The 13,039-nt window shown below is 36.6% G+C and overlaps 2 protein-coding genes and 1 pseudogene across 2 annotated transcripts; 2 read left to right on the forward strand and 1 right to left on the reverse strand.

Moving 5' to 3' along the window:
* The first annotated feature begins 977 nt into the window (after nt 1-977).
* Nucleotides 978-8,989, forward strand: LOC102624431 (receptor-like protein EIX2; annotated as a pseudogene).
* LOC127901891 (receptor-like protein EIX1) lies at nt 1,209-1,670 on the forward strand. Its single transcript, XM_052439932.1, has one exon. The coding sequence runs from the start codon at nt 1,209-1,211 to the stop codon at nt 1,668-1,670; it is 462 nt and encodes a 153-aa protein (XP_052295892.1).
* A 363-nt stretch (nt 8,990-9,352) lies between the features above and the next one.
* On the reverse strand, nt 9,353-11,438 carry LOC102625640 (uncharacterized protein At3g27210-like). The gene is made up of 4 exons (XM_006484011.4): nt 10,992-11,438; nt 10,151-10,228; nt 9,605-10,010; nt 9,353-9,484 (listed from the first exon to the last, which is right to left on the reverse strand). Exons 1-4 carry the CDS (start codon nt 11,167-11,169, stop codon nt 9,469-9,471), a joined length of 678 nt encoding a protein of 225 aa, XP_006484074.1. The 5' UTR covers nt 11,170-11,438; the 3' UTR covers nt 9,353-9,468.
* Between the last annotated feature and the right edge of the window lie 1,601 nt (nt 11,439-13,039).

Raw genomic sequence — 13,039 nt, forward strand, 5'->3', positions numbered from 1 at the left:
CGTTATTTTTTCTCACTTGTTTACTTGGAGGCCGTTCGTTGCCGTGATGCGGTGCATGAGCATGAAATATTTGCGAGGGAAATTGTCGCAGGTTTGTCCAGAAATGTTAATAGTTTTTACTGAATACAAACAACTTTATCTTGAAAATTTGCAATATTTTTCAAACGTCAATCGACTTTCTCTTGATAGTTTAGAGCTTCTATTCCGTGTAGCAACGGTGGCGTAAAAGCCACAATACCGGATGACCAAAATGAAGCCATAATCTATATCACCTCCTCTGCATTACCTCTCGTCTTAGTTTTCTTTTGCCAAGTGCAGATGTTTGTGCTTTAATTTTTTTCTTTCCCCACTAAAAATTAAACTTGCCATATACGCTGTAAATTTTAATCCCTTAATGCGTGAATTATTGATTTATTTTTCTTTCTAGAGTAAGTTTACTTGATACATAGATTTATGAACACTTGCCAGTTTCTTTCAGTATCAAGTAACTCTTCAAGACTTCAACAGACTAAAACTCATTAATCTTCACTCCACTAAAATCTGTCTCTAGTTCCCAACAGGTTGATAATGATGAAGTTCTGCGCAGCCAAGCTTTAGGATAAGTACTTTCAGCAAGGTTACCATCAGAAAGTCGTTGCTACAAGATGAGTTGATGAATTTTTTAACTTTTGAAGTCTTCTAACGATTTTTTTATTATTCGTAGAGATTTTGATATCTCATTCTATATTTATTAATAAATAAATTGCATCGACCCAGCAAGCCCTTGAAAAAGTTTGTTTTGACACGTCGAGGTGGTTGGGATCAATTAAAATTTGGCCCCTTGAAACAGCAATCTGAAGCAAAATAAATGATGGCTCCTTAGCAGATTGAGTTTACTAATATATAACCAGAACAGAATGACTGTTAAAATATAAGTATATGCTACAATGTCGACTTCTATGAAATTCAGAGGAAAAGAATTATATATATATCGAAGTGTTGAATTCATATTCCTCCAACATTAAATTGAATATAAAAAATATTTTCTGACTCTAAATATACATTCGGTGGGACTAATTTGATTCCGATTATTAATTGTCTAATCAACTCTGATGAATATGGGAGAAACTAGGATGGAAAGATGTAGTTAATATAAAAAATGACTAAGAAACTGTCAATCCTTTATGTTAAATTAGTAGCATCTGTCTGTTTGCTATCCAAAAGCAGAAATGGCTGGCAGGAATTCAACTTTTCAACTTGTTGTTCTGTTGCTTGTCCTCTTAATTAAACCTCTTTTTCTTGCAGCCATAGGGATAGGGTCCAATTATGATTGTGGCAACTTCAGTATCAGATGCACTGAGAGGGAGAGGGAAGCTCTACTTAAATTCAAAGAAGGTCTTATAGATCCTTCGGCTCGGCTTTCATCTTGGGTTGGCGACGATTGCTGCTATTGGTTTGGTGTAGGCTGCAGCAACCAGACAGGCCATGTCTTACGGCTAGACCTTGGAAATTCCTTAGACTGTTCGTTCCTAGATTACGGAGCAAACGCATCATGCCTCTATGGTGGTGAGTTAGATCCTTCTTTGCTTAACTTGACAGACTTAATTTATCTGAACCTTAGTCGTAGATATCTCGACCTCTCTGTAGCATCCCTCAAGGGAGTGGTTCCCTCTAGTCTTGGGCATCTGTGAAACTTATTGTACCTTGATCTTTCATTTCCATATCCTGAGAAGCTATGTGTCTCAGATTTAAACTGGCTCTCTGGTCTCTCTTCTTTGCAATACCTCCGTCTTGGAGGCATTGACCTAAGTAAAGCAACAACTAATTGGCTGCAAATTGTAAATACACTTACCGGCCTTTTGGAGTTGCGCATGAGGGACTGTGAACTTCAGAATATCCCTCATTCTCTTTCATTTATTAATTTTACTCTACGTTCCAGCCTTGATCTCTCTCGTAACCATTTCCAGAAAAGTCCAATACCGGAATTTGTATATTCGCTCAAGAAAATGAAGCTCCTTGACCTCTCTGAATCATCCTTCAGTGGAATGCTGCCCCCTAACATTGGGAATCTGTCAAATTTGCAGTACCTCGATCTCTCTTATCAAAATTTGAAAGATTATCAAATTACGAAAGAGCTGTGAGTCTCAGATTTAATTTGGCTCCCTGATCTTTCTTCGTCGCGGTATCTGCATTTAGAAGGCATGAAACTTAGTAAGGTGACAAACTGGCTGCAAGTTGTCAACGAGCTTCCATCACTTGTGGAGTTGCATCTGAGCAACTGCCAACTTAATTTCCCTCAGTCTCTACCATTTCTTAATTTTACTTCACTTTCCATCCTCGAACTCTCTTATGACAATTTCAACTCTCAAATCCCTCAATGGTTATTCAATATAAGTACTTTGGTGACCCTCAACCTTCGGAGCAGTCAACTTTCAGGATCTATTCCTAAGTTTCCACCTGGTAAAATGTGTAACTTGCGCAGGTTGGATCTTGCAATCAATGGGTTTAGCGGCGAAAAAGAACAGTTCATACAGACTTTGTCAGGATGCAATAACAGTACCTTGGAGACCTTAGAAACTCAACGGTGATTTACCTGAATCCTTGGGGAGCCTCAGGCATTTGAGATATCATGAACTCTCACGAAACTCTTTCTCTGGTCCACTTCCAACATCTATACGAAATTTGTCGTCTTTGAGAGCAATCGGCATATCTTTTAACAGAATGAATGGGACGATCTCCGAAAATATTGGACAACTTGCAGAGTTAGTCGCATTGAATCTATATCGGAATTCATGGAAAGGTATTATCACAGAAAATCATTTTCAGAATCTCACAAAATTGAATTCTCTTTACTTGTCATCTTCAAACAAATCTTTGGTTTTCACAATGAGATCCGATTGGATTCCTCCCTTCAGTCTACGACAGATGGCAATTAATGATTGCCAATTGGGTTCTGCATTTCCTTCTTGGCTTAAAACTCAGGCAAGTGTTTTTAAACTAACATTATCAAATGCTGCCATCTCAGACACTATACCCGATTGGTTTTGGGGAGTAATATCACAGGTTTAGTGGTTGGACCTTTCATATGATCAACTAAGACGAGTGCTTCCCAGGTCAATAAATATCAGTTCTAATACTTTTGCTGGTAGTCATGGAAGTATGGACTTGGGATTCAACCATTTTGAAGGTCCACTCCACTCTGGTCAAATTTGAGAAAGCCCTCCTTGAGGAGCAATTTTCTCTCTGGAGCAATCCCCCTGAACACAGGCCATGAAATGTCAACATTGGAAGACCTAGACCTTTCCACAAACATTCGAAATGGCACCATTCCACCATCCATGCGTAAAATGAGGGATTTGACCTTTCTCGACTTGTCAAACAATTATCTCTCTGAAGAAATACCTTCAAACGCTGGCAGGTTCTGTAGAAACTGAGTGTCATTGACCTGTCAAACAACAAATTTTTTGGAGGAATTCTGAGTTCTCTTTGCTCACTTCCTTCACTTTATTGGTTGAGACTGGGAGGCAACAATCTTTCAGGGGAGCTCTCTACCTCTTTGCCAGATTGCAGTCGCTTAACAGCTCTTGATATTGGAGGCAATAGATTCTTGCAGCTCCCTAGTACCTCAATGGTTATTCAATACAAGTACCCTTGAAAGAGTCCAAATTTCTCGTTGTGAAAATTCCGCAGGGGAACCTGTGTAACTTGCATTCTTTAGATATTTCATACAATCATATCACTGGTGAAATAAAAGAACTCACAAATGCTTTCTCTGCATGCAATGTAAGCACCCTGGAGACCTTAGACTTGGCTTCAAATAAACTCGGTGGTAATTTACCAGATTCCTTGGGAAACTTATTGTGTTTGGAATATCTTGGCCTCTCTGAAAATTCATTCTTAGGTTCCCTTCCAACATCTATAGGAAATCTGTCCCATCTGAGAGCACTGTACTTGTCTTTTAACGTGATGTCTAGGATTATTTCAGAAAATATAGGACAACTTTCAGAGCCATATATGTTGGATCTGTATGGGAATTCTTGGGAAGGTGTCATTACTGAAAAGCATTTCCGAAATCTCTCAGGGTTAGATTATCTTACCATATCATCTTCAAATAGCTCTTTAGTTTTCAATATTAGACATGATTGGATTGCTCCTTTCAATCTGTATACCATCAGGGGCGGAACCAGACTTCTGGTTCAGGGGTTGCCGAAATATGTCACAAGTCCAAATTTTAGCTAGCGACTAATTCGTAATCTAAAATTTGAAGTTTAAATTAAAAATAATGAACATGCACAAAAGGATTGTGAAAGAAAAATGAAAGTAAGGTATCATTCAAGTTTCAAATTACATGAAAATATAAAATAATTGTATCTTCTACTACATAATTTAACATATATTAAAAGCGAACTTTACGTTCTTTCATATCCCTAAAATCATCTATGACTGATTCCATACTAATTTTCTTGGCAATATCTCTCTCAATGTATGTGATCAATGTGTCTGTGAGGAAATCATCATTCATTTTGTTGCGAAGTCTAGTCTTGACAATACGCATAACTAAAAAAAATCGTTCAATAGTTGTTGTAGAAACTGGAAGAGTAAGCACCAACACAATTATTCTGTAGACAAGTGGATATATTGATGATTTTCTAATTCGTACCAACCATTGACATAAATCAGAAAGAGATGATAAATTTTTGAACTCTGGATTTTGAACAACATTATAATTATAATGATCAAGTTGCACTCTCATATATATCTTTTCATTATCTGTGAAGTCATCTCGATAAAACTTATCAACCAATTGACAAATTTCATCAATTCTAAAAAAATTATATCCTTCTCGAGGATCCAAGACTGAGCTAAGCATAAGCAACTCTACTGAGCTATCATTAAATCGAATATTTAATTCTTGCAATTGAGAATCTATTGCTGCATAAAAAATATTTACCCGATAATGTTGTTCCATAGTAAAGTTATCTTCTTGATTACGAGCTCCTACCTTGCCTTGCAATATAACGAGCATTCATATCTGGAATGTCAATATTGTGTGCCTTACAAAAAGAAATCACATTCTCCAATAAATTATGTCATTCTTCATCTCTCATTTTCTGCAAAAGTACTTTAGTGGATGAAACAAGGCGCATGGCATTAAGAATGTCCTGTGATTGACATTGTAAAGCTTGAGAAAGCAAATTAGTCACCGCCATGATATTTTTCATGAAATGTAAAACAAAGACAAATTTAAATGAAGTTATCGCTTTATAAGCTGCATCTGCATCTGCCCGTGATGCATATGTGACTCTATCCTCCACAAAATTAATTAAAACTTCACATGTTGCACTAAACATATTTATCAAACTAGAAACTGATTTGAAATGAGAACCCATCGAGTTTCACCAGCCCGTTGTAAGATTCCAACTTGATTAAGCTATTTACCAGTCACATGTTCATCAAGAGCAAGCATATGTGCAATTTCATTTCATTAGCTTTAGCATGTTTCAGCTCATCATTACGCTTGCAAGATACACCAACAATATTCACAACAGAAATTAATTTTGTAAAAAATTGATGCACATGAATTACCACTCGAGATGCTGCAATTAATGCTAATTGTAACTGGTGTGCTAAACAGTGAATATAATAAGCACATGGACAATCTTTTAAAATTAAAGCGTGTAAACCATTCCATTCACCTTGCATATTACTTACACCATCGTATCTTTGGCCTCAGATGTTTTGAATGTCTTAAGTGTGATTAGACAATACAAAATATCTCTCTTTTTTCAAGGTTTGTGCTGAAGTCTCAAAGACATGAACTAGCCCAAAAAATCGTTTTCTAACAATTCTATCCTTATCAACAAATCTCAAAACTATTGTCATTTGTTCTTTCTTTAACTCATCGCGAGCTTCATCAACAAATTATGCAAAACTTTGCATCCCCAATTTCCTCTCTAATTGTCTTTCTAACTTTCATTGAATAAATGTACAAAATTTCTTTTTGAATCTTTGGTGATGTATAAATTGCATTTCTAGGAGCTTTTGATATAAGGTCAGCAAATGTTTTATTATTTTCAACCAACTCTTCCAATAGTTCAAGAAAATTTCCACGATTATCTGAAGATTCATTTTCATCATGACCTCTAAAAGCGGAACCTTGAAGTGCAAGATACCGAGATGCTCTAATTAAGAACTTAAGCCGCAGTCGATTATCGGCAACATCTTGAGTAGTATACTTATAAAAAACATGTTGAATATGTTGAGATTGATTCATTAAATCCTCACATGATTTTTCGGTACGTTTATGAGCAGAGTCAGGATCAGTGGCCACATGGTTTAGAAAAGCACATTTTTTACCTCTCACTTTCCCCCAAGTTCTAAAACCATATACCGTGAAAGCTTTTGCTCCTTTATTGTAGCATCATTTACAATAGAATATTCCAACCAAGTGGGAAATAGAGAATACCATGAACTTTGAAAGCTGCGACCATGATCTCCAGATTGCGGGTTTTTTGAACGTACAGGTTGGTACGGACTTGCTCGAATATAAGCTCGTCGAATTTCATCTTGTTGATTAACAAGATAGCTCCATATTTGACGACGCAGTCTTGGATCACGCTATAAAGAATTAACATCAACTTCATTAGTTTCAATTCTTGAAGATTTTGTTAGTCGATTTTCAGAAATTAGGGGTTTAGGATTAGATACTGATGGTAATTGTGTATATGCTTGAGTACTTTGTAGATTTTTTCTCTTGAAAAATTTATCAATCGTTTGCTTTTTCATCTGTAAGAATTAAAATAACAATCATTATAATCCAACAATGAAAATTAACAATGAATATATCTTACTTACAAATAAATATACAATAAGGCTCATCTTCTAGAAAAAAAAAAAAACAACAAAAGCTCTAATCTTCTTACAAATTTTCACAAATAAATTAAATGGATTGTGTATCATGATGCTTCATACCTTAAAACTGAAAATATAATGATCAGCCGGCTCCAAGCAGATGTAGAGAGTAAGATCCAAAGCAATGAACAGATGCAGGTTGATGGGTGGCTTTGCAAAGTCAGGAACGAGATTGGGGGCGTAAGGTCAGGAAAATAGTTGTTAAAAGTAAAAAAAAGATGGGTGGCCCATGTTTTTTTTTTTTTAATTATTTATAATTTTAAAATTTTGAAGTACGTAAAAAAATTTTTTTTTTTGAAAAAATGGGGGTTGGCCCGGGCACCCACGTAATTCGGCCCCATGACAATTAGTTCCTGCATTTCCTTCTTGGATTAGAACTCAGGTGCACATTTCTGAAATTACAGTGTCAAAATGTGCAATTTCAGTTACTATACCTGATTGGTTTTGGGGATTATTATCGCATATTTAGTGGTTGGATCTCTCGCATAATCAGTTAAAAGGAGAGCTTCCCAAGTCTATACATGTTGGTAATGTTCTTACAGCATGGATTAATTTGGGATTCACCCGGCTAGAGGGTTCATTTCCACTCTGGTCAAATGTGTCAAATCCCTCAGTGAGGAACAATTTACTTACTGGATCAATTCCCTTAGATATTAGCAGAGAAATGTAAATACTGAAACGTCTAGATCTCTCTAGAAGCCTTCTAAATGGTACCATTCCACCATCCATGAGTGAAATGAAGAATTTCTCTTTTCTCGACTTATCAAACAATATTCTATCTGGAGAAATCCCTTCAAACTGGGAGGGTCTTGAGGAACTGATGGTTAAAGACTTGTCAAACAACAGCCTATCTGGAGGCATTCCAGCCTCCTTTTGTTCACTACCTTCACTTGTGTGGCTGAAACTCAGCAAGAATGATCTTTCAGGGGAACTTTTTGTAGCTTTACAGAATTGTACAGCCTTGTTAGCCCTTGAAATCGATTCTTTGGAACCATACCGATAAAAAGAAACATATTCTTTCTGTCATATTTAGGACTTTGACCTAACATGTTAACTGGAAGCGTTCCAGAGCAGCTGTGTCTATTCTCATATCTACACATCTTGGACCTTTCTCATAATAATCTATCCTGATCCATCCCCAGCTATGTAAGCAATCTAAAAGCTTTGAAGATATGGGCACGCTTCTTAAATTTCCACCCTCAACCCGACAGGGCTTTCTACCAGGCTGTTGATTTGGTTGTGAAAGGAAGACAAAATGATTATACGAAGATCATCCCAATTGTTAATGTCATAGAAGACCTCTCAAGCAATAGCTTGACCGGAGAGGTACCAAATGAGATGGCAAATCTGTCAGCACTGGGTTCCCTGAATTTATCACGGAACCATCAGGAAGGATACCAGAGAATATTGGAAGCTTGCAAAAGTTGGAAACTCTTGACCTCTCAAGCAACCATCTTTCGGGTCCAATTCCTCCAAGCATGTCTTCAATGACTCGTCTGAGTTTGAACTTGTCATACAAGGATTTGACAGGTCCAATTCCAAACCTTCAATGATCCATCCATTTACATGGGTAATGCTGGCCTTTGCAGTCCTCCATTGACAACCAAATGCTCATCAGACCTTAGGAATGCTGGAGTGGAGGATGGAGAAGTGGAAGATGAAGATGGATCTGAAGAGCTATTGTTTCTATTTGAGCATGGGACTCGGATTCATTATTGGATTCTGGACTTTCTGTGGAGCTTTGAAAATCAAAAACTCTTGGAGAAATGCCCTATTTTAAGTTCATCGATGAAATGAAAGATTGGTTTTGTGCAGCAATTGCAATTTGTATTGCTTGTGTTCAGAAGAAGGTAGATGTTGAAGGACAACCGAGGTCATCAGTGACAGGTAAGAATACATTTTTGAATTATTTTACGGTGGTTTCTGAAGTTTTCACTTACTCTAAATCTTAAATCTTGTTTTCTTTTGTGTGCTCACAGCAGAATCATGGTGAGCAGAGTCGTTAGCGGAAGACCGACGGAGTTCAGATTCAGTTGAAGAATCTAGAAGGAACGATGAATTCATTTGCATTGGACACTCCCATGCTCCTCCTGGTTGACTCTCTCTTTGTCTGTTTTTCCTCTTTTGGGCCAATTATTCTTTTGTATCTTCTAGTCACTTGTTTTTGCCATTCATGATGATGAAGATTACACACTAAAGACGCGATTGGGGCAGCTGCTCCCCATGCCTATTCTAGGGGAATCAAAGGCGCTATAAGTGGATTAGAAATTGTAATGGCCCATTTTTCATGCAAGATTGGGGTTCCTAGCTCTTCGAAATTCAAGACACTGACCTCTATCTCATTTCCAGATTATGGTAAACTGATATATAAATTTAGACGTATCATAGAATCAAACAGTAACAAGATGCTGCCTTCCCCCTATTGATGATTGTGGATGACTTAAGAACTCCAAAAAGAAACTCAAAGATGGATTACGAGGATTACCATAATTTAATAACTGAGTACAAATTTCCAAAGACAAACCTCCAATTACTTGCAGGAATATATTGATACACAAAGCTCGGTACATAGATAGATCACGCTACATCTTTTCTGGCGAAGAAAAATTGAAATGGGATTTCAGGTTTTTGCTTCATACGGCTATGGTGGTTAAGAAGCTTAATTATCTTCCCAAGTTAAAAAAAAAAAAAAAATTGTACAAACTTGACTTACCGTCCATCGGTGTTTGCTGAGCTAAGCCTCTTTTTTCTCTCAGAAAAGCTCCGGCTCCGCATAAAACTTGGAATGCAGCATTGAGCAGACTGGATTGAGTTCTCTTTCCTGTCATGGGAAACTCTGTATGGAGTTGTTTCACTGCTGCGAGTGAATGGATTCCTAGTAGATTTTGGTGGAGAAATGGTTGGTATTGCTTCATTATGGCCATGTAAATTTTGATTCCCATTGGCAGGGTTATCACCGAAACTCTCACGAAAGAGCTCAAATAGCGTAGGAGAGGGTTTAGATATAGAATCAGGTACACTGTCCGTATGAGGAATTTTATCAAGTTGAGGTTGAGGAGCAGGATCTCCTATGAAGCTTTTCTCGTGGACTGGAGTGCTACCACGAGATGGGGTCAGATCTGCACAAATATAGACTAGTTAGAAAAATTCAAGATGAAAGCTTAATCTTGAGAATATTTATCAGTAGAGGATGAGGATCCAAAAAAAAAAAAAAAGCTCCACTTAAAATAAAAAATTCCTGCTACAAACTTAATCTGACCTCCATTGACACTGAAGTAATCTTCACAATCAGAGTCTAACCAGGGATGGGAATCAAGAAAGGCTTCCTCTGTGTTACCTGTAAAGAAAATATGCATATTCCAGATCAGTAGCAAGCATAAACCCTCGGTAAAACAATTTATTAAAGTATAGAAAATTAAGTTGCCAAATATTTCTACAATAAAAGAAGATGGAAATTATTCTGTGACCCAAACATATTGCTGAAGAGAAGACAATCTATTGAAGTTATGGACTACATTTTGCAAATATTTTCTAACAAAAATTACCAACGACACAAAATCCATTATTCTCTATCATGTATTGCGCATTTGATTTGTACATCTATAATGCTTGCTAATTCAAGTGCCATAAGAATTTTACCTTTATGAGATTATCAAAGAAAGAAAAAAACATATAAATTCAGTAACAAAACATTTCAACAATCGGAGAACTATCAAGTACTTGCAATATTCAGCAGCAGATATTCTAAAATCTAAAACTCATTTCTATAGTGATACTTCTTAAATAAACTCCCGAGATACACGTGACAATATTATCAATGAGTATGTGCCTCTCAGAAAGCTGGCTACTTTTTCTGCCATAGATCATAACCAAGCAAGCTCAGGCGCATACTGATTCCCACCAAGACACTCAATACATAAAGTCATCATAATAGAAATACACAAATATGCTAGGGGAAACAAAAGTTGTTGACTCAAAATCAAGAAGGACAAAGAAGCATAAGCCCAACATATAAGATCTAAGCATACAAAATACTTACAATCATGACCAACAACGTATGTATGACTTATGAGAAGTAAAAAAGAATGACGGAATCATACTCAAGTCTCGGAAGCTATCCGCTTGTCCCATTGCTGACGTCTGAGGCAAGAAGCTTTGTCCAGCACCAGCAGCCATGTGTTGGTCAGTCTTGACTGTCTTGTTCTCCTTAATGGGTGATTGAATTTGGACAGTGAGTTTCATGTCTGTGCTTTTATGACTTGAAACACAGTTACCCATTTCTTGAACCAAACTCTAAAGTGTATGGCTATATGCTATGCATTCATCACAGCAAATTCAAAACTCTCTTCTTTTCTAACTGCAAGAAAGAGAAGAAAAAGAAAACAAAAGAGAGACTCTTGACACTGTTGGTTTGCTTGAAGGAGGGGATGAGACATAAGTTGTTAAAACAACTAAAGTCTATAAGGAAGGAGGGAGTTGAAAGTTGATTGGTCTTGAAAGCCAAGTAATGGCATTTACAGACATGGGACCCCTTTCATTTCACCATCTTATTTATTTATGTTTGACAAAGTTATGGGTAAATTTGGATGGCTCTGCGCAAAGCGACAGTAACGAAAAGTAGCTTTTTGGTTGGTTCCATTATTTATCTTTAGAAAGTCATCATTATTGTGCTAATAATAGCATTCTGACTTTTGCAACTACAGTGTTCAACTGTTACTACCGCACAAAAAATCTATGGAACTGGAAACAAAATATGCGCTTCTCTTCTTTATCATTTCCCAATCAAATCTTTTCCATCCAAAATGAAAAAAAAAAAGACAGCGAGAGTTGCGATTGTATATCTTTTTCAATGCAGGTAGAAAAGGAAAGAAGAAAATCAATAGGAATATATATTTAGAGTAATGATCTACTGATGTTTACTCATATATATTTAGTTAGTGAGTGATGTTATAGTGGACAATCTAATTAATCCACCAATTTCAATCCTTTTCATAGTAAGTTTCAAAATTGCATCACGTCTCATTAAGGGGGCCAAGTTGCACATCCTAAGTGGCTTTCATCATCAGCCTTCAATCCTTTTATACAGTGTGTGTATTTGTAGTGAAAAACTTGTATAAGTGAGTACTGAGGTTGTAGGATCAGTCTCTTAACCTCTTATCATTTGGTAGAATAACTGGGCACCATGGTGGATTTCAAGTGGTTCTTTTCCATTAAAATATAATAGATCCCACGATAAAACAACTTACTCATCCAAATGACAAATGACGGAGTGTAAGCTACTGGTCCTACCACATCTGCACTGAAGTGATGTAATTTCTCTTATCTAAATCCTGTCAGCACAAAGTCCAAAGAGGTCCATATCTTTAACTACCTGCTCTGCTGCATAGGCCGTAGAGCATTTAAGCACTTGCACATTAAAATCTTATGTCTCGATCTAGTGGTTACACTTCACAGTCAAGCCTCCACATATTAATTATTGGTTGCTGCTTATTGGTATGATCGGGGATACTGAAAAGCGAATGAGCAAGAATAACTCCGCGCAATTATCATCGCAAAAGCAGCATAGATTTAATCAACTTTCTTCGACGGATCCTAATTTTATATTGCATGGGATATATATATATATATATAAAAAGAATTAACCATATTTGGACCTTGGAGATTTGTGCCCTTCACAAAATTTCGTAAAACGATTAAGAATAACTTGAAGGAAATGAATAAGAATAGCTAGTGCCTTGGCGGGTATCAAATTTGGAATGAAGCAACAAAATAATCATGTCCTGGCCAAAGGTTTGCCTAACCTTCTTTCCCAATTGTTTGGTTGGTTCAATATGAAATTTGTATCGAAAGGGTTCTTCAAATCATGGCTCATTGAAAATATGAATTGACCACTCCACAACCACCACCTCTGTGCAAACAAGTAATCGAGATCTTATATTTACTTGTGAAGGGAGCCACGCCATGCTTTTTTAATTATTTGAAAAAAAAAGTGTTATTATTACGATTATTTTTATGATATTGATAACGTCATTAAATTTAGAAACACATTTACTGTAGAATTTCCGTACGCAAATGCAAAAGACATGGAAATAATAACCATGATTAACTTTCATATATAATCCCTCCACTTAGTTTTCCCCACCAATGC

Source organism: Citrus sinensis, chromosome 4 (assembly GCF_022201045.2).
Source record: "Citrus sinensis cultivar Valencia sweet orange chromosome 4, DVS_A1.0, whole genome shotgun sequence".
NCBI lineage: Eukaryota > Viridiplantae > Streptophyta > Magnoliopsida > Sapindales > Rutaceae > Citrus > Citrus sinensis.